The sequence below is a fragment of the Heterocephalus glaber genome, unplaced genomic scaffold (genome assembly GCF_053883595.1).
Source record: "Heterocephalus glaber isolate CG9 unplaced genomic scaffold, H.glaber_assembly_v1.0 deba00001688, whole genome shotgun sequence".
Lineage (NCBI taxonomy): Eukaryota > Metazoa > Chordata > Mammalia > Rodentia > Bathyergidae > Heterocephalus > Heterocephalus glaber.
Genome location: NW_028258413.1, coordinates 10480881 through 10506271, shown reverse-complemented (window position 1 = coordinate 10506271; position 25391 = coordinate 10480881). Strand labels below are relative to the sequence as shown.

At 48.8% G+C, this 25391-nt stretch overlaps 2 protein-coding genes and 2 pseudogenes across 2 annotated transcripts; 2 read left to right on the top strand and 2 right to left on the bottom strand.

Annotated features, from left to right (window-relative positions):
* Positions 1 to 605: 605 nt before the first annotated feature.
* LOC147821919 (ubiquitin carboxyl-terminal hydrolase 17-like protein 6) lies at positions 606 to 9514 on the bottom strand. The gene is made up of 3 exons (XM_087198771.1): positions 8914 to 9514; positions 1281 to 2768; positions 606 to 1139 (listed from the first exon to the last, which is right to left on the bottom strand). The coding sequence occupies exons 1-2, from the start codon at positions 9047 to 9049 to the stop codon at positions 1312 to 1314; spliced, it is 1593 nt and encodes a 530-aa protein (XP_087054897.1). The 5' UTR covers positions 9050 to 9514; the 3' UTR covers positions 606 to 1139; positions 1281 to 1311.
* On the top strand, positions 3085 to 5847 carry LOC147821920 (RNA-binding protein 25 pseudogene; annotated as a pseudogene).
* Positions 9515 to 13097: 3583 nt separating the features above from the next.
* LOC147821917 (ubiquitin carboxyl-terminal hydrolase 17-like protein 6) lies at positions 13098 to 25037 on the bottom strand. The gene is made up of 3 exons (XM_087198770.1): positions 21410 to 25037; positions 13773 to 15260; positions 13098 to 13631 (listed from the first exon to the last, which is right to left on the bottom strand). The coding sequence occupies exons 1-2, from the start codon at positions 21543 to 21545 to the stop codon at positions 13804 to 13806; spliced, it is 1593 nt and encodes a 530-aa protein (XP_087054896.1). The 5' UTR covers positions 21546 to 25037; the 3' UTR covers positions 13098 to 13631; positions 13773 to 13803.
* LOC147821918 (RNA-binding protein 25-like) lies at positions 15556 to 18343 on the top strand (annotated as a pseudogene).
* Positions 25038 to 25391: the final 354 nt, after the last annotated feature.

Genomic DNA, 25391 nt, shown 5'->3' with positions numbered 1-25391 from the left:
GCCCTCGTTTGGAGGAGGTGGGGCTTTCCCTCTCAGAGGTGGCTGAGTGATTCTTTTGGCACCACTCCAATCGCCATAGCTTGGATGGGATCAAAGGGGCAGGAAGAGGCTGTTATGGCCCCTTGTTGCTTTTGCTCCCTTCTGCCCCCATGAGCAGTTGCTTCTCTGCCACTCTGCCTTGGGGTCAGCCAATTATGGTCTCCTACCTCTCCAAACTTGAAGCCAAATCAACCTTGCCCCCTTTCATGTTGGGTGCCACATATTCTGTCTGAGCAAGGAGACAAGGGGAAACATAAAGGATACATGGCTCCACTGTACTTAGGGTGAATTTCTGCATTTTTCTCCCTGCACACATCCCCCGAGAAGATTCACCCAAACTCCCTTCATGCTTTTTGCACCATGCATGCTCCCAGAACCCAAGTGTCATCAGAAGTGATCCCCCCGGGTCCATTTGTGAAGTTTATGGTTTGGAAGGCTCCTATGGTAGGCTGAGCGACCCGATGCTGGGGTGAGCAAGTCAGCATAGCTGCACCCCAGCCATGGCCATTAGGAATAAAAGCAGCAGAAATGCGAGACATTTCAAGAAAACAGCGCACATGGTGGAATATCGTCAATGATTGATTTATTATGAATGTCACAGTATAAAGGTTTACAGGCACCACTGTGGCAAGCTACCACACTCAAGAGCCCCTGGCTGTTTCAGGAGCTCTGACACTCAGGCCGGGTGAGCAGTTGCATTTCTTTGACTCTAAGTTGATCAGCGTCTTCTCATAATCCACTGAGCATCACAACCCATTTGATCTACAGCTCCACATCCCTGGAAATGTGGAATCCTCTGATGCACGAACCCTGTCATGTTGCTTTTCTCTCATGTCACCAAGACTCATGTGAAACTGTTCCGATTTCTCAACTTCTCCTTTGCAGAGAACCTTGTAGAGCCGACCATGCAAAACCCCCGTCTTGTGTCAGTGTTCTACACAGAAGTGTTGCTGAAACGTGGCCCTGTCCATGTGCCTGCCCCAATAGCATTCACTTGGACCGAGGCATAAAGAGTTCTGGAATGCTGATTGCTCTGCGGGTTTCACTTCATCTGCCTCTGTTGAGCGTCTGATACACTGGGTGGAGGTTGCAACACTTTCCTGAGAGTAGAAAAGAAGCCCGTGAGGATTGTGAGCAACATTCTTGTCAACCCGAAAAGGCAAGGAAAGAATGGAATGCCTCCAATGGCATTCTCACTCACGGTGTCCCATATCTCAAACCCACCACATGAGCTCACTCACCTGCACACAGCCCGATATTGATGCGCGAGGACTACAACACCAGCACGGTTCTCTTGCCCTGCTTGTTCTTCTTCTTCTTCTTCCTCTTGGAATCTCTGGCACTTCCTCCTAGAAATGGAGCCTGCTCAGCGTTCGTGGCCTCTTGAGCTGTCAGGACCCTGGCCGAATTGGGGGGGAAGCAATTCTCTTGCTCTGGGTGAGTCGCTCGCAACTCCACTGTGTATTTCGACCGGTGGATCACGACTGCATCGGCTGGAAGGTTACTTTCGACTTGCCTGAGGTTCAGTGCGGTCTTGGTTCGGTTTTGTTCTCGGAGGGATTCCCACTCCTCGAAAGTGCTCTGCTCCATTTGTGTTTCCTCTCTCTGCACCCCTAGCTTGCTATGTTCTCTGCAGGCTTCCGTCGAGAGCTCCCTTGGGCTGGCTCTCCTGTGCTCGGCCTCAGAGCCCAGAGGTTTTGCTTCCGTGCCAGCTGGTGGAGCACCGCTGTCCTTTGGGAGGTTAGTCTTGCGGACGTAGAAGAGGACATAGGCATCTTGCGCCAGGACACAACGTGTGTCACAGGCAGTGACTTTGTTGTCATTCATCTGGTACCAACGGCCATCCCCGGCTTTGACGTAAGAAAAGTAATGTCCACTGTGACAAGTCGAGCCAGCGTGGATCAGCACCGCATACAGGGTGTACAGCAGTGGCCCCCTGTTCTGCTCCGACATATATGGCTGCATGTCAAGGCACTCGGAGTACTGCACGTGCTTAGCAAACTTCTCCCCCGTGAAGTCCGAGAAACGTTTCAGCACCAGGATGAGGACCTCGGAGGAAGTGTGTAAGGACATGGTCTTGGTAGCAGGCATCTTTTGGAGACACACGCTGCAGTGGTAAGCATTGTCCCCGCTCAGTTCCTCGGGTGCTATGGATCGGGTCAGAGCTTGCTTCACACTCTGAGCTGCCTTGATGTCCAGAGTGATGTCCAGATAGGGATCAAACGTGTCTGAAGTGCTTCCGCAGTGGAGACACTTGATTTGAGATCTCCAGTAGCCGCCAAAGATGTGGTGCATGAGCTCCCTGTCCTCAGAGTGCAGCTCTGCCTGCTGCATGGCATCCACGATGAACATGAGAAACTCGTGCGCATCTTCCTGCTTCTGCCTGTGGAAGGCAGCAATCAACGTGTGCAAAGGCTGGATGACACGTCCGGGATGGCGGAGGGCGTGAGTGACGTGACGTTGCAGAGCACACAGCATGCAGCCAGTCAGAGAGGGACAGGTTGGCTTGTGCTCCCGGGACAGCATATAGTTGGCAAGAGGCGGTGTGTAGGTCAGGCACTGCAGGGTTGCATTCACGTAGCAAGTGTTGCCCAGGTTCCAGAGACCCGCTCCTACTCCATGAGGCCTCTTCCAGCTCAGGGATATCATCTCTCTCGGATTCCGCTCTCTTGCCACAGGAGTCACCTCCTCACACTGGCCGTCATCGGTCCATCGGGACAGCAGGGAGTCTGCAGGAAAAGAAGAGACACGGTGAGAAGGAGCACAGGGAGAATCTCACAGAGGAACGGGGAACTCCAGAGCAAGAGGCTAAGGGTAAAGCAGGCAAGGACCCAAGCTTTTAAAGAAAAGGATGAGCTCATCTCTGACAGGAACGTGGGCACCAATATACTCAGCAGGATTCCAGCCATCAGAATAGTACACACCTTCCAAGAGATCACCCATCATGACCCAGTCGGCGGCCTTCGGGATACCCAAGGCCAGGTCAGCCTATGACAATCCACACACATAGTGTACCACAAACACAAAAGCAAAGCACGGGAAGACCTCCGGAAGCTCCCCATGCAGCGCAGCTGTGTGCGGCCTGTGCGAAAAGGCGCACTGGGACCCGTCTCCCGGGCGGGCGCCGAGCAGAATCCTCGAACTGATAAGGCTGCTGTAACCTGGAGCCTCTACAAGGCAGCGAAGACAGTACCATTTTCTCAGCGGCCGACTTCTGCAGTAAGAATGTCTTTCCCCCCTCATTTGAATCGCCCTCCCATGGGAATCCCAGCACTCCCACCAGGGATCCCACCCCCACAGTTCCCCAGTTCCCAGGCTTTCCTCCACCAGTGCCTCCAGGGACCCCAATGATTCCTGTACCAATGAGCATTATGGCTCCTGCTCCAACTGTCTTAGTACCCACTGTATCCATGGTTGGAAAGCATTTGGGAGCAAGAAAGGATCATCTGGGTTTAAAGGCTAAAGAAAATGATGAAAATTGTGGTCCTACTACCACAGAGTTTGTTGGAAACATTTATGAGAAAGCCTCAGACATGCTTATACGACAGCTCTTAGCTAAATGTGGTTTGGTTTTGAGCTGGAAGAGAGTACAAGGTGCTTCTGGAAAACTTCAAGCCTTTGGATTCTGTGAATATAAGGAGCCTGAATCTACCCTCCGTGCACTCCGATTATTACATGACCTGCAGATTGGAGAGAAGAAGTTGCTTGTTAAACTTGATGCCAAAACAAAGGCACAGCTAGATGAATGGAAGGCAAAGAAGAAAGCTTCTAATGGGAATGCCAGGCCCGAAACTGTCACTAATGATGATGAAGAAGCTTTAGATGAAGAGACAAAAAGAAGAGATCAGATGATTAAGGGGGCCATTGAAGTTTTAATACGAGAATACTCCAGTGAGCTAAATGCCCCCTCACAAGAGTCTGACTCTCATCCCAGGAAGAAGAAAAAGGAAAAGAAGGAGGACATTTTCCGCAGATTTCCAGTGGCCCCACTGATCCCTTATCCGCTCATCGCTAAGGAGGATATAAATGCTATAGAAATGGAAGAAGACAAAAGAGACCTGATATCTCGAGAGATCAGCAAATTCAGAGATACACACAAGAAACTGGAAGAAGAGAAAGGCAAAAAGGAAAAAGAAAGACAGGAAATTGAGAAAAAACGGAGAGAAAGAGAGAGGGAGCGTGAACGAGAAGGAGAAAGGGAACGAGAATGTGAACAAGATAAGGAGAAGGAACAGGACAGGAACCGAGACCGGACAAAGGAGAGAGATCGGGACCGAGATCGAGAGAGACAGAGAGAGAGAGAGAGAGAGAGAGAGAGAGAGAGAGAGAGAGAGACAGAGAGAGAGAGAGAGAGAGAGAGATCGGGACCGGGATCCAGAAAGGAGCTCAGATCGAAATAAGGATCGGAGTCGGTCAAGAGAAAAGAGCAGAGACCATGAAAGGGAATGGGAGCGGGAAAGAGAGAGAGAGTGAGAAAGGGAACGGGAGAGAGAACGTGAGCGTGAGAGAGAGCACGAGAGGGAACGGGAACGCGAAAGAGAGAAAGACAAGAAACGAGATGGTGAAGAAGATGAAGAAGATGCCTATGAACGAAGAAAACTTGAAAGAAAACTCCGAGAGAAAGAAGCTGCTTATCAAGAGCGACTTAAAAATTGGCAAATCAGAGAATGAAAAAAACCTCGGGAATATGAGAAAGAGGCTGAAAGAGAAGAAGAAAGAAGAGAAATGGCTAAAGAGGATAAACGACTAAAAGAATTCTTAGAAGATTATGATGATGATAGAGATGATCCCAGATATTACAGGGGGAGTGCTCTTCAGAAAAGGTTGCGTGATAGGGAAAAGGAAATGGAAGCGGATGAATGAGATAGGAAGAGAGAAAAGGGAGAGCTTGAGGAAATCGGCCAATGCCTTCTGGCAGAAGGGCACCCAGATCCGGATGCAGAGCTCCAGAGGATGGAACAAGAGGCTGAGAGGTGCAGACAACCACAAATAAAGCAAGAGCCAGACTCAGAGGAAGAAGAAGAAGAAAAGCAAGAAAAGGAAGAAAAACGAGAAGAACCTATAGAAGAGGAAGAGGAGCCTGAGCAAAAGCCTTGTCTGAAACCCACTCTGAGGCCCACCAGCTCCGCCCTATCTGTTTCCTCTGCCAGTGGCAATGCAACACCCAACACTCCTGGGGAACGAGTCTCCCTGTGGTATTATAATTCCTCGTGAAAACTCACCAGATCAACAGCAACCTGAGGAACACAGGCCAAAAATAGGATTAAGTCTTAAACTGGGTGCTTCTAATAGTCCTGGTCAGCCTAATTCTGTGAAAAGGAAGAGGCTACCTGTAGATAGTGTATTTAACAAATTTGACGATGAAGACAGTGATGATGTGCCACGCAAAAGGAAACTGGTTCCATTGGATTACGGTGGAGATGATAAAAATGCTGCCAAAGGCACTGTGAACACTGAAGAAAAGCGCAAACCTATAAAGAGTCACATTAAGAAGATCCCAACAGCCAAACCCGAGCTCTTTGCTTATCCTCTGGACTGGTCTATTGTGGATTCTATACTGATGGATGGACGAATTAGACCATGGATTAATAAAATCATAGAATATATAGGTGAAGAAGAAGCTACATTAGTTGATTTTGTTTGTTCAAAGGTTATGGCTCATAGTTCACCTCAGAGCATTTTAGATGATGTTGCCATGGTACTTGATGAAGAAGCAGAAGTTTTATAGTAAAAATGTGGAGATTATTGATATATGAAACAGAAGCCAGGAAAATTGGTCTTGTGAAGTAAAACTCTTTTTACACTTAGGATTCCATTTCATTTATCTTATTTCTCATCCTTTAAAGGACTTTGAATTTTTCTTTGTCTTCAAAGACATTTGTGAGATCTGTAATTTATTTTAATGTAGAAAATGTGAAATTCTTTTTTGGTCTTCTAATTTGTTAATGACTTATGTACTCCCTTGGGTGTAAAGTCACCTGAATCCTTGGTTCTCTTTATACTCACCAGGTACAAATTACTGGTATGTTTTATAAGCTGCAGCTACTGCACACAGCCTATCTGATATAATCTTGTTCTGCTGATTTGTTCCTTGTAAATATTAAAATGACTCCCCCCCCAAAAAAAGCGCAAAGCACAAATCATAGGATTATCTCAATAGACAGGAAAAGAGCCTTTCACCAAATCTGTCACCATTCCTAAGAAAAACTCTGAAGGAAATGCATACAGAGAACATGAGCTCCACAAGGTGAATGGCATTTATGACCATCCTACTGGCAGCCTCCTCTGAAGTGGGGTAAAGCCAGAAGCATTTGCCCTGTGATCCAAACAAGAAAAGCACGTTCCCTCTCCACACTTCTATTCAACCGAGTTCTCCACGATTAGGCCCCCGCCAGCAGGCAAGGGAGAGGAACAGAAGGGATGCGTGTGGGACAGAAGAAATTCAAGGAATCACTCTTGGAAGATGAGAGCACTCTGTAGATGGAGGAACCTAACTCTTCCACCCAAACACTGCCGGAATTAATAGCCTAATTCAGCAATGTGGCAAATGAAAAATCCACAAAAATATCAATTTTGTTCCTTTACACCAGTGAGAAACTCACCAAGAGGAAAATCGGGAAGACAATACCCTTTACCACGCCACGGACACAATGTCAGTAGCTGGACACGATGCTAACCACGGAAGGAGAGGGTGCCTGCTTTGACGCCAAGGCACTCTGCCGAAACACACCAGGGGGGACATCAGTAAATGGCAAGAGCTCACCTGTTCTTCACTGAGCAGACACAATAGAGACAGAATGACCTGCCTTCCAAACCGCTAGTTAGGTTGAGTGCCATTCCCATTGAACCATCAATAACATTCCTCAGAAAACTGAAGAAATCCATCCTAAAAGTCTTCTGGACCAGTAGAGACCCAGAAGAGCCAAAGCAATCCTGGGCAACCGGATCCAAGTCGAGCCACGAGGATCCCACATTTCAAGACACATTCCAAAGCCACAGGGCTGGGAAGCAGCTGGCTGAGAGCACAGAGGCTCACAGGTGCACTGATGCAACAGAAAGTAGAAGGAAGAGATGTCCACAGGCACACTCGGCCATCTCATCTTTCACAAAAGGCCGAAAACCCACTGGGTGAAAGGGACACCCCTTAGCAACTGGTGCCGGAAACCCAGGCACATCCATGCAGCCCAACAAGGAGAGACACCTATTGATCCCCATCAAGAAAGCTACGGTCAACATAGAAGAAATGATGAAAGGTTAGCACAGAACAACTAATCTGCGGGAGAGCTAAAGCAGGGCAGAGACTTGAAGTCGGAGCCCCAGACAGTGACGTTGTGGACACATGTTCACCTGCACAGGAATGACTATCAAGGTTTCACAAAGAATTATGCAGGAAGATAAATTCATCTCAACCAAATGTAGGGGTTTGTTCTAGCTTGGGTCTACATGCTCCCCGCTCAGCCCATAAGGTCCTAGGATGGCTTTTTTCAGAGGTGGCTGCAGCTAGGGTGTGTGACTGGCTGGAGGTGCAATGCTAGGATTAAGGTTGCTGGGATTAAGGGCGGGTGACTAAGCTGGTAAACTGATGGGCCTGGCACCGCCCTAGTCCTGGTAGCCTAGCTATCACAGAAGGGAGAGGAAGGGGCTTGCCTTGGGCCTCCTGGCTCTGCTCCCTTCCCTTCCCCATGAAGTGTTTCTCCTCTCCCATACTATCTTGCCTTGGGGCCAGGCCACGAAGGGCTGAAAACTCCAGCCACTTTGAGCTCTCTTCACTTTGGGGATGGAGCATTTTGTCTCAGCATCCAGAATAGTAACTAAGAGAGTTTCAGGAAGCCTGTAAGAACAACAGTCCCCTCAAGGAGCAAAAGGCCCCACGTAGTGTGTGCCGAGGCTCAACCCTCCAGAGCTCTTACAAAAACACTTCCCAGAACTCCCTGCGTGTCAGCTTTCTCCTTGTGATCCCAGAGGCCACTGGCTCAGTTCACCTGGACCCTACCTCCATACTGGGGAAACACAGGCCATCCAGGGGACAGGCTGAGGAGAAACCCGGAGGGGAAGCAGGAGAAGAAATGAGCCAGATGCGATACTGCATGGATCTGGTGCTGAAGTGAACGGAATTCCCATGCTCCAAACACAGTCCCTCATCCTAAGACTTTCAACAAAGAAAGCTCCTGGACCCATGCAATCTCAGCACATTGGAAGGCTGAAAGAGCCTCCACATACCCTGGGGCAGGATGCCAGGGATCTGCCCTGAATCTTTCCTGGCGGAAAGATGCTTCCCTCTCTCACAGACTTCCACTGTGCACAACTTCTGTCCTCCTCCCTCCTAGAATCAGCACATCCACTCAAGACAGAACACTTTCAACTCCCGGGAGAAATCCTTTCCATGGCTTAGGGCACAGAGGCTGTGGCCATCTGAATTTCCAGTAAGTCCTTTCCCCTGTTTCGATTGAAAAACACCTGAAGCCCATCGGAAGATGAAGAGTTTGAAGATGAGAGTGGAAGAGGAACCACCTCCTCGGCGGGCATACACACACACAGACAGCACACCCATGCAAAGGACGGCAAGAAGCCACCCAAGAAAATGTGAAGTGCTCTTCAGGAAGGACTCTTTGTTTGTGAGGGCTCTAAGCTTCAACACTGGCAAGAGCCAAAGAAAATCTCAGTTGAGAAACAGCCATCGAGTCCATGTAGAATTCTGAGGGGGATCTGAGGAACAGGGTGAGGGCAGGACAGGGGCTAGGGATGAGGAAGCAGGATCAAGATGTGCTGTGCGTGGATCACAAGGCCAAGATGAGTGGAATCATCATGGATGCCTCACGTGCGCTGAAAAGAAACAAATCCCGAAAAACAGAAGGTTGCTGAATGGAGACTCACCTGCCCTGTAGGCTGCCTCAGCCTCCATGTGTCCTGGAGCAGAGATCCGAAGCTGTGTGTTCTGGAAGATCAAGAGCACAAGGATCCTTCCTTGTCTGAGGTGGGCTTCCAATGACAGGAAGTCCCGCCCACTCATTTCCTCTCATACCCAAACCCACCCACCTCCCCGCCCTACTCCTGGCTCCCACCAATCAGGTGAAGCTACATCAGAGCCTGGGCAGCAGAGGCTGAACCAGGAAATTCAACCTCTCCAAAGCCAGCTAGGAGAGTTGGTGTCATGTGTTCACTACAAAATCCCTGGACACATGGGCAGAACAGGTCCCTGAGCCCTACATTGGAACTTCTCCGGAAAAGCCAAGTAGCTTTTCCACAGGCGTGTGCTATGGCTTGCATCTACGAGTGCCTCCAAAGCCTCGTGTGTTCATAGGTGGGGCTTTTCAGAGGTGGCTAGGTCTAGGGATTGTGGCCACAGGGATCAAGGAGGTGACACTAGGGTGGATCCATGCTGCAATCCTGAGACTAAGGGCACTAGGATGAAGGGTGTGAGTGCCACCCACCCCAAGGGCAGTAGAGCCTGGATGAAGTAGAGGGGAGAGAGGGAAGGCTGCCAACATGGCCTTTGCTGCCTGGCTTGCTTTTGCTGTCTCCTGCCTGCCATGGACGGTTTCTCCTCTGTCATGCCCCTCCGTCATGTCAGCCTGCCCTGCAGCCAGGCCATTATGGGCTGAAAGTTGTAGGAACTGGGAGGCAAAAGAAACTTTTCCTCCAGGAGGTTTGGCTGTTGGGGAGTTTGCCTCAGCAACAGAAAGAGGATCTAAGACAGAGGGCGCACATGTGAAGCCCGCATTAGCAGGGGGTGATACAAACAGCAGAGTCCACGCTGACCATTGCCGGCCTGCCTTGCTCTTGCACAGTGGCCCAAGCTCACACCCTGGGCTGTACTTCTGTGCTTATTTGACTTGGCCCACACTTCGCTCTCAGGGCCCCCTCCATTTCCAACCTTGAGGAAACCCCTGCTACATTTTGTGCTTCTCTTGACCAAATCTTTGCTCAGCATAGGAAATACCTGGAAACCATCCACAGAGGGAGACTGGAGTACACCAAAACCCGAAAACGAGGGTGTGCTCACCCTATTTCACAAGGAGTCTGGGGGACTCCTTTCCCCCGTTTCTAAGCATAAAACCACTGAGGCATATTCAAATAGAAAATGTGCAGAGAGGGCTTTTGGAAAGTTATGGTGTTGGGGTGGATATGGATCCATTGTTTCTAGGTCAATCCCAAATGAGGAAGGAACCACCAAGTGTAAGGCGAATTGCTCCTCCAGAACTTGCCTTCCTTTACCATCACTTCAACATAGACATTCATGTGCGGAGTCCGTTGCCCTTAGGACTCACAGGATATTGCCATTCAAAGGAACTCTTCCGTAGGAAACTCTGTGTGGTGACAGCCCACGTTTTGACAGTTCCCGAACTCCACCGATTTTCTTGAGTCTGTTCATCAGGTGGTATTCCAAAGCAAACATTTGAGACTGAAGGTTTCATCCATTGCCAAGATGGGATCTTCACTCGGGTGATTGTTTCCCTTCAAGAGCAGAGTCTGTGGCATGATGAATTTTTAGGGCTAGACACTCGCTATGGATGTAGTTCAGGCTCATCTTCCACTCACGATGTGGTCCAACCTGGCCAGGAAGGCACAGCCAGCTCAGTTCCTCAGGCTCCTGGGGGCAAGCGTGGGAGATGTGTGCTGCCTCTCACAGCAGGAAGTGCAAACACTGTGGGAATCCTGTGATGCCCCCCATCTGTCTATTCTTGGGGTGTGGTTGTGGCTGACTGTGGTGTGCTTCTAGATTTCTTAGAGCACAGAAAAATCTGGTCGCTCATCCCAGCCACTGGAAATGCCTCCCCTAGACTTTCACCTGGGAGTGTTCATCTTCCAGAGCGTACCGTGAGGGTTTTCAGCAACGGACAGTGGAAAATTTGAGTTGCTCTTTTGTGAGCTCTGACTACAGCCTTGCCCAATGTGACAGGCATTTTGACCCCAAAGAACACTCTCCTTGTGAGATGGGGTGCTTGGGAGAAGCTGGAGACAAAATGGCCCCGAGCTGTAGCCCCTGGAGGTGCCTGGACGTGTTTTCTGTACCATCATGTGATTCGTGGTAATGTGATCCTGTATTATTTTGGAACAAGGTAGAAGTTGCCTTGGTATAGAACAGGAAACCATTGAAATATGTCTCTCTTTCAAATGACCGATATGACCCCTATCATCCATCATCCTCCAGAGTCTGGCCAGCTCCCTAGCCTTCTGCAGGTGCCGGGCTCAGACCCGGGTCCTGCGACTTTCAAGCCTCTCTCAGGCTGCGGCCACATGGGTGGTGCCTCATCCCTGGAGATTTTGAGGCCACGTACACCTTTCTCCCTCAAATGTGGGCACCAAACTGCTCCCTGCCTTCCTTCCCATCAGCCTCACAGAACCTGCGTGTCCCTTCCACCACTTGAGCCCCGGTTCACACTTAAGCAAGGGAAACTCAAGGAGGCCTGGCTTCACCCGGGCTGCTTTCCTCTTCCCCTCTCTCCACCTGAGGGGTGTTCTCACTGCTCCATTTCTGTATGTTTTATAGTTTTTAATAAAGTACACTTGGTTTTTATTGCTTTCAAGAAGAATCTGAGGACTGATGGTTTTGACAAGATGCTTTCCGAGTTTTACACTCAGTTAGAATAGGATGCTGCCTCTGTGTTTTCCAACGTAGGTAGCTGTTCTGTCTCAATGTCTCAGTGTCTTTCTCTTGAAGGCGCTCTTCACCTTTGATGGGTTATTCAGATAGAAAGGTGAAGATCTTCTCACATTTTTAGCACTGCTACCCCTTCAAAGTATAATACATCACAGTTTTGCATGTATTTGAGAATCCTTCATTCCTAAAATAATGGTGACTTCCTGACAGTGTATGATGTGCCCAGTGTATGTCTAAGTTTCTTTGTGAGGTTTTCTTAAGAGGTTTTATTCACTCTTCTGTGAGGATACTATTTCTTCCACTCAACTATGACTTTATGTGGAGGTGATATTGGGCTCGGCCAATGATTTTGTGTCTAATGTCATTTCCAAGACATTTACTTCTCTCAGGTAAAGTTATTTTAAAGAAAACATAATTCTCTTGACTCTATCTATCTTTCTATCTTTCTGTCTGTCTGTCTGTCTATCTATCCATCTATCTATCTATCTATCTGTCTGTCTATCTATCTATCATCTATCTACCTATGCATGTATCTGAGCCAAATAACAGTACACTTTTTTTCTCTGGTCCATTTCATTAGTCTACATTCAGAAATAAAAATGTGTCTGATGCCTGTCTTCCCATTCTAAGTGAGAAGAGTGTCTCTATGAAATCAAGCTTAAGACACATTTCTGTGTTGTATGCCTGTGAAACGCATAGGTATGATTCGTGCTTGTTTCCTGTCTCTCCAATGACACATTCTCTTGCATCTGCTTCTCTTCTATTTTGCCACCGTGAATGAATGAACCTAGATATGTGAGGTTGCAGTGTGATTTCTGCCCTGTCATGGCTTGTGTTTCACTGGCACCCAGGCCCTCGTTTGGAGGAGGTGGGGCTTTCCCTCTCAGAGGTGGCTGAGTGATTCTTTTGGCACCACTCCAATCGCCATAGCTTGGATGGGATCAAAGGGGCAGGAAGAGGCTGTTATGGCCCCTTGTTGCTTTTGCTCCCTTCTGCCCCCATGAGCAGTTGCTTCTCTGCCACTCTGCCTTGGGGTCAGCCAATTATGGTCTCCTACCTCTCCAAACTTGAAGCCAAATCAACCTTGCCCCCTTTCATGTTGGGTGCCACATATTCTGTCTGAGCAAGGAGACAAGGGGAAACATAAAGGATACATGGCTCCACTGTACTTAGGGTGAATTTCTGCATTTTTCTCCCTGCACACATCCCCCGAGAAGATTCACCCAAACTCCCTTCATGCTTTTTGCACCATGCATGCTCCCAGAACCCAAGTGTCATCAGAAGTGATCCCCCCGGGTCCATTTGTGAAGTTTATGGTTTGGAAGGCTCCTATGGTAGGCTGAGCGACCCGATGCTGGGGTGAGCAAGTCAGCATAGCTGCACCCCAGCCATGGCCATTAGGAATAAAAGCAGCAGAAATGCGAGACATTTCAAGAAAACAGCGCACATGGTGGAATATCGTCAATGATTGATTTATTATGAATGTCACAGTATAAAGGTTTACAGGCACCACTGTGGCAAGCTACCACACTCAAGAGCCCCTGGCTGTTTCAGGAGCTCTGACACTCAGGCCGGGTGAGCAGTTGCATTTCTTTGACTCTAAGTTGATCAGCGTCTTCTCATAATCCACTGAGCATCACAACCCATTTGATCTACAGCTCCACATCCCTGGAAATGTGGAATCCTCTGATGCACGAACCCTGTCATGTTGCTTTTCTCTCATGTCACCAAGACTCATGTGAAACTGTTCCGATTTCTCAACTTCTCCTTTGCAGAGAACCTTGTAGAGCCGACCATGCAAAACCCCCGTCTTGTGTCAGTGTTCTACACAGAAGTGTTGCTGAAACGTGGCCCTGTCCATGTGCCTGCCCCAATAGCATTCACTTGGACCGAGGCATAAAGAGTTCTGGAATGCTGATTGCTCTGCGGGTTTCACTTCATCTGCCTCTGTTGAGCGTCTGATACACTGGGTGGAGGTTGCAACACTTTCCTGAGAGTAGAAAAGAAGCCCGTGAGGATTGTGAGCAACATTCTTGTCAACCCGAAAAGGCAAGGAAAGAATGGAATGCCTCCAATGGCATTCTCACTCACGGTGTCCCATATCTCAAACCCACCACATGAGCTCACTCACCTGCACACAGCCCGATATTGATGCGCGAGGACTACAACACCAGCACGGTTCTCTTGCCCTGCTTGTTCTTCTTCTTCTTCTTCCTCTTGGAATCTCTGGCACTTCCTCCTAGAAATGGAGCCTGCTCAGCGTTCGTGGCCTCTTGAGCTGTCAGGACCCTGGCCGAATTGGGGGGGAAGCAATTCTCTTGCTCTGGGTGAGTCGCTCGCAACTCCACTGTGTATTTCGACCGGTGGATCACGACTGCATCGGCTGGAAGGTTACTTTCGACTTGCCTGAGGTTCAGTGCGGTCTTGGTTCGGTTTTGTTCTCGGAGGGATTCCCACTCCTCGAAAGTGCTCTGCTCCATTTGTGTTTCCTCTCTCTGCACCCCTAGCTTGCTATGTTCTCTGCAGGCTTCCGTCGAGAGCTCCCTTGGGCTGGCTCTCCTGTGCTCGGCCTCAGAGCCCAGAGGTTTTGCTTCCGTGCCAGCTGGTGGAGCACCGCTGTCCTTTGGGAGGTTAGTCTTGCGGACGTAGAAGAGGACATAGGCATCTTGCGCCAGGACACAACGTGTGTCACAGGCAGTGACTTTGTTGTCATTCATCTGGTACCAACGGCCATCCCCGGCTTTGACGTAAGAAAAGTAATGTCCACTGTGACAAGTCGAGCCAGCGTGGATCAGCACCGCATACAGGGTGTACAGCAGTGGCCCCCTGTTCTGCTCCGACATATATGGCTGCATGTCAAGGCACTCGGAGTACTGCACGTGCTTAGCAAACTTCTCCCCCGTGAAGTCCGAGAAACGTTTCAGCACCAGGATGAGGACCTCGGAGGAAGTGTGTAAGGACATGGTCTTGGTAGCAGGCATCTTTTGGAGACACACGCTGCAGTGGTAAGCATTGTCCCCGCTCAGTTCCTCGGGTGCTATGGATCGGGTCAGAGCTTGCTTCACACTCTGAGCTGCCTTGATGTCCAGAGTGATGTCCAGATAGGGATCAAACGTGTCTGAAGTGCTTCCGCAGTGGAGACACTTGATTTGAGATCTCCAGTAGCCGCCAAAGATGTGGTGCATGAGCTCCCTGTCCTCAGAGTGCAGCTCTGCCTGCTGCATGGCATCCACGATGAACATGAGAAACTCGTGCGCATCTTCCTGCTTCTGCCTGTGGAAGGCAGCAATCAACGTGTGCAAAGGCTGGATGACACGTCCGGGATGGCGGAGGGCGTGAGTGACGTGACGTTGCAGAGCACACAGCATGCAGCCAGTCAGAGAGGGACAGGTTGGCTTGTGCTCCCGGGACAGCATATAGTTGGCAAGAGGCGGTGTGTAGGTCAGGCACTGCAGGGTTGCATTCACGTAGCAAGTGTTGCCCAGGTTCCAGAGACCCGCTCCTACTCCATGAGGCCTCTTCCAGCTCAGGGATATCATCTCTCTCGGATTCCGCTCTCTTGCCACAGGAGTCACCTCCTCACACTGGCCGTCATCGGTCCATCGGGACAGCAGGGAGTCTGCAGGAAAAGAAGAGACACGGTGAGAAGGAGCACAGGGAGAATCTCACAGAGGAACGGGGAACTCCAGAGCAAGAGGCTAAGGGTAAAGCAGGCAAGGACCCAAGCTTTTAAAGAAAAGGATGAGCTCATCTCTGACAGGAACGTGGGCACCAATATACTCAGCAGGATTCCAGCCATCAGAATAGTACACACCTTCCAAGAGATCACCCATCATGACCCAGTCGGCGGCCTTCGGGATACCCAAGGCCAGGTCAGCCTATAACAATCCACACACATAGTGTACCACAAACACAAAAGCAAAGCACGGGAAGACCTCCGGAAGCTCCCCATGCAGCGCAGCTGTGTGCGGCCTGTGCGAAAAGGCGCACTGGGACCCGTCTCCCGGGCGGGCGCCGAGCAGAATCCTCGAACTGATAAGGCTGCTGTAACCTGGAGCCTCTACAAGGCAGCGAAGACAGTACCATTTTCTCAGCGGCCGACTTCTGCAGTAAGAATGTCTTTCCCCCCTCATTTGAATCGCCCTCCCATGGGAATCCCAGCACTCCCACCAGGGATCCCACCCCCACAGTTCCCCAGTTCCCAGGCTTTCCTCCACCAGTGCCTCCAGGGACCCCAATGATTCCTGTACCAATGAGCATTATGGCTCCTGCTCCAACTGTCTTAGTACCCACTGTATCCATGGTTGGAAAGCATTTGGGAGCAAGAAAGGATCATCTGGGTTTAAAGGCTAAAGAAAATGATGAAAATTGTGGTCCTACTACCACAGAGTTTGTTGGAAACATTTATGAGAAAGCCTCAGACATGCTTATACGACAGCTCTTAGCTAAATGTGGTTTGGTTTTGAGCTGGAAGAGAGTACAAGGTGCTTCTGGAAAACTTCAAGCCTTTGGATTCTGTGAATATAAGGAGCCTGAATCTACCCTCCGTGCACTCCGATTATTACATGACCTGCAGATTGGAGAGAAGAAGTTGCTTGTTAAACTTGATGCCAAAACAAAGGCACAGCTAGATGAATGGAAGGCAAAGAAGAAAGCTTCTAATGGGAATGCCAGGCCCGAAACTGTCACTAATGATGATGAAGAAGCTTTAGATGAAGAGACAAAAAGAAGAGATCAGATGATTAAGGGGGCCATTGAAGTTTTAATACGAGAATACTCCAGTGAGCTAAATGCCCCCTCACAAGAGTCTGACTCTCATCCCAGGAAGAAGAAAAAGGAAAAGAAGGAGGACATTTTCCGCAGATTTCCAGTGGCCCCACTGATCCCTTATCCGCTCATCGCTAAGGAGGATATAAATGCTATAGAAATGGAAGAAGACAAAAGAGACCTGATATCTCGAGAGATCAGCAAATTCAGAGATACACACAAGAAACTGGAAGAAGAGAAAGGCAAAAAGGAAAAAGAAAGACAGGAAATTGAGAAAAAACGGAGAGAAAGAGAGAGGGAGCGTGAACGAGAAGGAGAAAGGGAACGAGAATGTGAACAAGATAAGGAGAAGGAACAGGACAGGAACCGAGACCGGACAAAGGAGAGAGATCGGGACCGAGATCGAGAGAGACAGAGAGAGAGAGAGAGAGAGAGAGAGAGAGAGAGAGAGAGAGAGAGAGAGACAGAGAGAGAGAGAGAGAGAGAGATCGGGACCGGGATCCAGAAAGGAGCTCAGATCGAAATAAGGATCGGAGTCGGTCAAGAGAAAAGAGCAGAGACCATGAAAGGGAATGGGAGCGGGAAAGAGAGAGAGAGTGAGAAAGGGAACGGGAGAGAGAACGTGAGCGTGAGAGAGAGCACGAGAGGGAACGGGAACGCGAAAGAGAGAAAGACAAGAAACGAGATGGTGAAGAAGATGAAGAAGATGCCTATGAACGAAGAAAACTTGAAAGAAAACTCCGAGAGAAAGAAGCTGCTTATCAAGAGCGACTTAAAAATTGGCAAATCAGAGAATGAAAAAAACCTCGGGAATATGAGAAAGAGGCTGAAAGAGAAGAAGAAAGAAGAGAAATGGCTAAAGAGGATAAACGACTAAAAGAATTCTTAGAAGATTATGATGATGATAGAGATGATCCCAGATATTACAGGGGGAGTGCTCTTCAGAAAAGGTTGCGTGATAGGGAAAAGGAAATGGAAGCGGATGAATGAGATAGGAAGAGAGAAAAGGGAGAGCTTGAGGAAATCGGCCAATGCCTTCTGGCAGAAGGGCACCCAGATCCGGATGCAGAGCTCCAGAGGATGGAACAAGAGGCTGAGAGGTGCAGACAACCACAAATAAAGCAAGAGCCAGACTCAGAGGAAGAAGAAGAAGAAAAGCAAGAAAAGGAAGAAAAACGAGAAGAACCTATAGAAGAGGAAGAGGAGCCTGAGCAAAAGCCTTGTCTGAAACCCACTCTGAGGCCCACCAGCTCCGCCCTATCTGTTTCCTCTGCCAGTGGCAATGCAACACCCAACACTCCTGGGGAACGAGTCTCCCTGTGGTATTATAATTCCTCGTGAAAACTCACCAGATCAACAGCAACCTGAGGAACACAGGCCAAAAATAGGATTAAGTCTTAAACTGGGTGCTTCTAATAGTCCTGGTCAGCCTAATTCTGTGAAAAGGAAGAGGCTACCTGTAGATAGTGTATTTAACAAATTTGACGATGAAGACAGTGATGATGTGCCACGCAAAAGGAAACTGGTTCCATTGGATTACGGTGGAGATGATAAAAATGCTGCCAAAGGCACTGTGAACACTGAAGAAAAGCGCAAACCTATAAAGAGTCACATTAAGAAGATCCCAACAGCCAAACCCGAGCTCTTTGCTTATCCTCTGGACTGGTCTATTGTGGATTCTATACTGATGGATGGACGAATTAGACCATGGATTAATAAAATCATAGAATATATAGGTGAAGAAGAAGCTACATTAGTTGATTTTGTTTGTTCAAAGGTTATGGCTCATAGTTCACCTCAGAGCATTTTAGATGATGTTGCCATGGTACTTGATGAAGAAGCAGAAGTTTTATAGTAAAAATGTGGAGATTATTGATATATGAAACAGAAGCCAGGAAAATTGGTCTTGTGAAGTAAAACTCTTTTTACACTTAGGATTCCATTTCATTTATCTTATTTCTCATCCTTTAAAGGACTTTGAATTTTTCTTTGTCTTCAAAGACATTTGTGAGATCTGTAATTTATTTTAATGTAGAAAATGTGAAATTCTTTTTTGGTCTTCTAATTTGTTAATGACTTATGTACTCCCTTGGGTGTAAAGTCACCTGAATCCTTGGTTCTCTTTATACTCACCAGGTACAAATTACTGGTATGTTTTATAAGCTGCAGCTACTGCACACAGCCTATCTGATATAATCTTGTTCTGCTGATTTGTTCCTTGTAAATATTAAAATGACTCCCCCCCCCAAAAAAGCGCAAAGCACAAATCATAGGATTATCTCAATAGACAGGAAAAGAGCCTTTCACCAAATCTGTCACCATTCCTAAGAAAAACTCTGAAGGAAATGCATACAGAGAACATGAGCTCCACAAGGTGAATGGCATTTATGACCATCCTACTGGCAGCCTCCTCTGAAGTGGGGTAAAGCCAGAAGCATTTGCCCTGTGATCCAAACAAGAAAAGCACGTTCCCTCTCCACACTTCTATTCAACCGAGTTCTCCACGATTAGGCCCCCGCCAGCAGGCAAGGGAGAGGAACAGAAGGGATGCGTGTGGGACAGAAGAAATTCAAGGAATCACTCTTGGAAGATGAGAGCACTCTGTAGATGGAGGAACCTAACTCTTCCACCCAAACACTGCCGGAATTAATAGCCTAATTCAGCAATGTGGCAAATGAAAAATCCACAAAAATATCAATTTTGTTCCTTTACACCAGTGAGAAACTCACCAAGAGGAAAATCGGGAAGACAATACCCTTTACCACGCCACGGACACAATGTCAGTAGCTGGACACGATGCTAACCACGGAAGGAGAGGGTGCCTGCTTTGACGCCAAGGCACTCTGCCGAAACACACCAGGGGGGACATCAGTAAATGGCAAGAGCTCACCTGTTCTTCACTGAGCAGACACAATAGAGACAGAATGACCTGCCTTCCAAACCGCTAGTTAGGTTGAGTGCCATTCCCATTGAACCATCAATAACATTCCTCAGAAAACTGAAGAAATCCATCCTAAAAGTCTTCTGGACCAGTAGAGACCCAGAAGAGCCAAAGCAATCCTGGGCAACCGGATCCAAGTCGAGCCACGAGGATCCCACATTTCAAGACACATTCCAAAGCCACAGGGCTGGGAAGCAGCTGGCTGAGAGCACAGAGGCTCACAGGTGCACTGATGCAACAGAAAGTAGAAGGAAGAGATGTCCACAGGCACACTCGGCCATCTCATCTTTCACAAAAGGCCGAAAACCCACTGGGTGAAAGGGACACCCCTTAGCAACTGGTGCCGGAAACCCAGGCACATCCATGCAGCCCAACAAGGAGAGACACCTATTGATCCCCATCAAGAAAGCTACGGTCAACATAGAAGAAATGATGAAAGGTTAGCACAGAACAACTAATCTGCGGGAGAGCTAAAGCAGGGCAGAGACTTGAAGTCGGAGCCCCAGACAGTGACGTTGTGGACACATGTTCACCTGCACAGGAATGACTATCAAGGTTTCACAAAGAATTATGCAGGAAGATAAATTCATCTCAACCAAATGTAGGGGTTTGTTCTAGCTTGGGTCTACATGCTCCCCGCTCAGCCCATAAGGTCCTAGGATGGCTTTTTTCAGAGGTGGCTGCAGCTAGGGTGTGTGACTGGCTGGAGGTGCAATGCTAGGATTAAGGTTGCTGGGATTAAGGGCGGGTGACTAAGCTGGTAAACTGATGGGCCTGGCACCGCCCTAGTCCTGGTAGCCTAGCTATCACAGAAGGGAGAGGAAGGGGCTTGCCTTGGGCCTCCTGGCTCTGCTCCCTTCCCTTCCCCATGAAGTGTTTCTCCTCTCCCATACTATCTTGCCTTGGGGCCAGGCCACGAAGGGCTGAAAACTCCAGCCACTTTGAGCTCTCTTCACTTTGGGGATGGAGCATTTTGTCTCAGCATCCAGAATAGTAACTAAGAGAGTTTCAGGAAGCCTGTAAGAACAACAGTCCCCTCAAGGAGCAAAAGGCCCCACGTAGTGTGTGCCGAGGCTCAACCCTCCAGAGCTCTTACAAAAACACTTCCCAGAACTCCCTGCGTGTCAGCTTTCTCCTTGTGATCCCAGAGGCCACTGGCTCAGTTCACCTGGACCCTACCTCCATACTGGGGAAACACAGGCCATCCAGGGGACAGGCTGAGGAGAAACCCGGAGGGGAAGCAGGAGAAGAAATGAGCCAGATGCGATACTGCATGGATCTGGTGCTGAAGTGAACGGAATTCCCATGCTCCAAACACAGTCCCTCATCCTAAGACTTTCAACAAAGAAAGCTCCTGGACCCATGCAATCTCAGCACATTGGAAGGCTGAAAGAGCCTCCACATACCCTGGGGCAGGATGCCAGGGATCTGCCCTGAATCTTTCCTGGCGGAAAGATGCTTCCCTCTCTCACAGACTTCCACTGTGCACAACTTCTGTCCTCCTCCCTCCTAGAATCAGCACATCCACTCAAGACAGAACACTTTCAACTCCCGGGAGAAATCCTTTCCATGGCTTAGGGCACAGAGGCTGTGGCCATCTGAATTTCCAGTAAGTCCTTTCCCCTGTTTCGATTGAAAAACACCTGAAGCCCATCGGAAGATGAAGAGTTTGAAGATGAGAGTGGAAGAGGAACCACCTCCTCGGCGGGCATACACACACACAGACAGCACACCCATGCAAAGGACGGCAAGAAGCCACCCAAGAAAATGTGAAGTGCTCTTCAGGAAGGACTCTTTGTTTGTGAGGGCTCTAAGCTTCAACACTGGCAAGAGCCAAAGAAAATCTCAGTTGAGAAACAGCCATCGAGTCCATGTAGAATTCTGAGGGGGATCTGAGGAACAGGGTGAGGGCAGGACAGGGGCTAGGGATGAGGAAGCAGGATCAAGATGTGCTGTGCGTGGATCACAAGGCCAAGATGAGTGGAATCATCATGGATGCCTCACGTGCGCTGAAAAGAAACAAATCCCGAAAAACAGAAGGTTGCTGAATGGAGACTCACCTGCCCTGTAGGCTGCCTCAGCCTCCATGTGTCCTGGAGCAGAGATCCGAAGCTGTGTGTTCTGGAAGATCAAGAGCACAAGGATCCTTCCTTGTCTGAGGTGGGCTTCCAATGACAGGAAGTCCCGCCCACTCATTTCCTCTCATACCCAAACCCACCCACCTCCCCGCCCTACTCCTGGCTCCCACCAATCAGGTGAAGCTACATCAGAGCCTGGGCAGCAGAGGCTGAACCAGGAAATTCAACCTCTCCAAAGCCAGCTAGGAGAGTTGGTGTCATGTGTTCACTACAAAATCCCTGGACACATGGGCAGAACAGGTCCCTGAGCCCTACATTGGAACTTCTCCGGAAAAGCCAAGTAGCTTTTCCACAGGCGTGTGCTATGGCTTGCATCTACGAGTGCCTCCAAAGCCTCGTGTGTTCATAGGTGGGGCTTTTCAGAGGTGGCTAGGTCTAGGGATTGTGGCCACAGGGATCAAGGAGGTGACACTAGGGTGGATCCATGCTGCAATCCTGAGACTAAGGGCACTAGGATGAAGGGTGTGAGTGCCACCCACCCCAAGGGCAGTAGAGCCTGGATGAAGTAGAGGGGAGAGAGGGAAGGCTGCCAACATGGCCTTTGCTGCCTGGCTTGCTTTTGCTGTCTCCTGCCTGCCATGGACGGTTTCTCCTCTGTCAAGCCCCTCCGTCATGTCAGCCTGCCCTGCAGCCAGGCCATTATGGGCTGAAAGTTGTAGGAACTGGGAGGCAAAAGAAACTTTTCCTCCAGGAGGTTTGGCTGTTGGGGAGTTTGCCTCAGCAACAGAAAGAGGATCTAAGACAGAGGGCGCACATGTGAAGCCCGCATTAGCAGGGGGTGATACAAACAGCAGAGTCCACGCTGACCATTGCCGGCCTGCCTTGCTCTTGCACAGTGGCCCAAGCTCACACCCTGGGCTGTACTTCTGTGCTTATTTGACTTGGCCCACACTTCGCTCTCAGGGCCCCCTCCATTTCCAACCTTGAGGAAACCCCTGCTACATTTTGTGCTTCTCTTGACCAAATCTTTGCTCAGCATAGGAAATACCTGGAAACCATCCACAGAGGGAGACTGGAGTACACCAAAACCCGAAAACGAGGGTGTGCTCACCCTATTTCACAAGGAGTCTGGGGGACTCCTTTCCCCCGTTTCTAAGCATAAAACCACTGAGGCATATTCAAATAGAAAATGTGCAGAGAGGGCTTTTGGAAAGTTATGGTGTTGGGGTGGATATGGATCCATTGTTTCTAGGTCAATCCCAAATGAGGAAGGAACCACCAAGTGTAAGGCGAATTGCTCCTCCAGAACTTGCCTTCCTTTACCATCACTTCAACATAGACATTCATGTGCGGAGTCCGTTGCCCTTAGGACTCACAGGATATTGCCATTCAAAGGAACTCTTCCGTAGGAAACTCTGTGTGGTGACAGCCCACGTTTTGACAGTTCCCGAACTCCACCGATTTTCTTGAGTCTGTTCATCAGGTGGTATTCCAAAGCAAACATTTGAGACTGAAGGTTTCATCCATTGCCAAGATGGGATCTTCACTCGGGTGATTGTTTCCCTTCAAGAGCAGAGTCTGTGGCATGATGAATTTTTAGGGCTAGACACTCGCTATGGATGTAGTTCAGGCTCATCTTCCACTCACGATGTGGTCCAACCTGGCCAGGAAGGCACAGCCAGCTCAGTTCCTCAGGCTCCTGGGGGCAAGCGTGGGAGATGTGTGCTGCCTCTCACAGCAGGAAGTGCAAACACTGTGGGAATCCTGTGATGCCCCCCATCTGTCTATTCTTGGGGTGTGGTTGTGGCTGACTGTGGTGTGCTTCTAGATTTCTTAGAGCACAGAAAAATCTGGTCGCTCATCCCAGCCACTGGAAATGCCTCCCCTAGACTTTCACCTGGGAGTGTTCATCTTCCAGAGCGTACCGTGAGGGTTTTCAGCAACGGACAGTGGAAAATTTGAGTTGCTCTTTTGTGAGCTCTGACTACAGCCTTGCCCAATGTGACAGGCATTTTGACCCCAAAGAACACTCTCCTTGTGAGATGGGGTGCTTGGGAGAAGCTGGAGACAAAATGGCCCCGAGCTGTAGCCCCTGGAGGTGCCTGGACGTGTTTTCTGTACCATCATGTGATTCGTGGTAATGTGATCCTGTATTATTTTGGAACAAGGTAGAAGTTGCCTTGGTATAGAACAGGAAACCATTGAAATATGTCTCTCTTTCAAATGACCGATATGACCCCTATCATCCATCATCCTCCAGAGTCTGGCCAGCTCCCTAGCCTTCTGCAGGTGCCGGGCTCAGACCCGGGTCCTGCGACTTTCAAGCCTCTCTCAGGCTGCGGCCACATGGGTGGTGCCTCATCCCTGGAGATTTTGAGGCCACGTACACCTTTCTCCCTCAAATGTGGGCACCAAACTGCTCCCTGCCTTCCTTCCCATCAGCCTCACAGAACCTGCGTGTCCCTTCCACCACTTGAGCCCCGGTTCACACTTAAGCAAGGGAAACTCAAGGAGGCCTGGCTTCACCCGGGCTGCTTTCCTCTTCCCCTCTCTCCACCTGAGGGGTGTTCTCACTGCTCCATTTCTGTATGTTTTATAGTTTTTAATAAAGTACACTTGGTTTTTATTGCTTTCAAGAAGAATCTGAGGACTGATGGTTTTGACAAGATGCTTTCCGAGTTTTACACTCAGTTAGAATAGGATGCTGCCTCTGTGTTTTCCAACGTAGGTAGCTGTTCTGTCTCAATGTCTCAGTGTCTTTCTCTTGAAGGCGCTCTTCACCTTTGATGGGTTATTCAGATAGAAAGGTGAAGATCTTCTCACATTTTTAGCACTGCTACCCCTTCAAAGTATAATACATCACAGTTTTGCATGTATTTGAGAATCCTTCATTCCTAAAATAATGGTGACTTCCTGACAGTGTATGATGTGCCCAGTGTATGTCTAAGTTTCTTTGTGAGGTTTTCTTAAGAGGTTTTATTCACTCTTCTGTGAGGATACTATTTCTTCCACTCAACTATGACTTTATGTGGAGGTGATATTGGGCTCGGCCAATGATTTTGTGTCTAATGTCATTTCCAAGACATTTACTTCTCTCAGGTAAAGTTATTTTAAAGAAAACATAATTCTCTTGACTCTATCTATCTTTCTATCTTTCTGTCTGTCTGTCTGTCTATCTATCCATCTATCTATCTATCTATCTGTCTGTCTATCTATCTATCATCTATCTACCTATGCATGTATCTGAGCCAAATAACAGTACACTTTTTTTCTCTGGTCCATTTCATTAGTCTACATTCAGAAATAAAAATGTGTCTGATGCCTGTCTTCCCATTCTAAGTGAGAAGAGTGTCTCTATGAAATCAAGCTTAAGACACATTTCTGTGTTGTATGCCTGTGAAACGCATAGGTATGATTCGTGCTTGTTTCCTGTCTCTCCAATGACACATTCTCTTGCATCTGCTTCTCTTCTATTTTGCCACCGTGAATGAATGAACCTAGATATGTGAGGTTGCAGTGTGATTTCTGCCCTGTCATGGCTTGTGTTTCACTGGCACCCAGGCCCTCGTTTGGAGGAGGTGGGGCTTTCCCTCTCAGAGGTGGCTGAGTGATTCTTTTGGCACCACTCCAATCGCCATAGCTTGGATGGGATCAAAGGGGCAGGAAGAGGCTGTTATGGCCCCTTGTTGCTTTTGCTCCCTTCTGCCCCCATGAGCAGTTGCTTCTCTGCCACTCTGCCTTGGGGTCAGCCAATTATGGTCTCCTACCTCTCCAAACTTGAAGCCAAATCAACCTTGCCCCCTTTCATGTTGGGTGCCACATATTCTGTCTGAGCAAGGAGACAAGGGGAAACATAAAGGATACATGGCTCCACTGTACTTAGGGTGAATTTCTGCATTTTTCTCCCTGCACACATCCCCCGAGAAGATTCACCCAAACTCCCTTCATGCTTTTTGCACCATGC

What these genes read in the sequence shown, in the direction of transcription:
- LOC147821919 (XM_087198771.1), bottom strand. Translation starts at nt 9,049, where the DNA reads ATGAGTGGGCGGGACTTCCTGTCATTGGAAGCCCACCTCAGACAAGGA. An exon ending in TGAGGCAGCCTACAGGGCAG is followed by an intron (nt 2,769 to 8,913) that starts GTGAGTCTCCAT and finishes CTTTTCCTGCAG; the next exon opens with ACTCCCTGCTGTCCCGATGG.
- LOC147821917 (XM_087198770.1), bottom strand. Translation starts at nt 21,545, where the DNA reads ATGAGTGGGCGGGACTTCCTGTCATTGGAAGCCCACCTCAGACAAGGA. An exon ending in TGAGGCAGCCTACAGGGCAG is followed by an intron (nt 15,261 to 21,409) that starts GTGAGTCTCCAT and finishes CTTTTCCTGCAG; the next exon opens with ACTCCCTGCTGTCCCGATGG.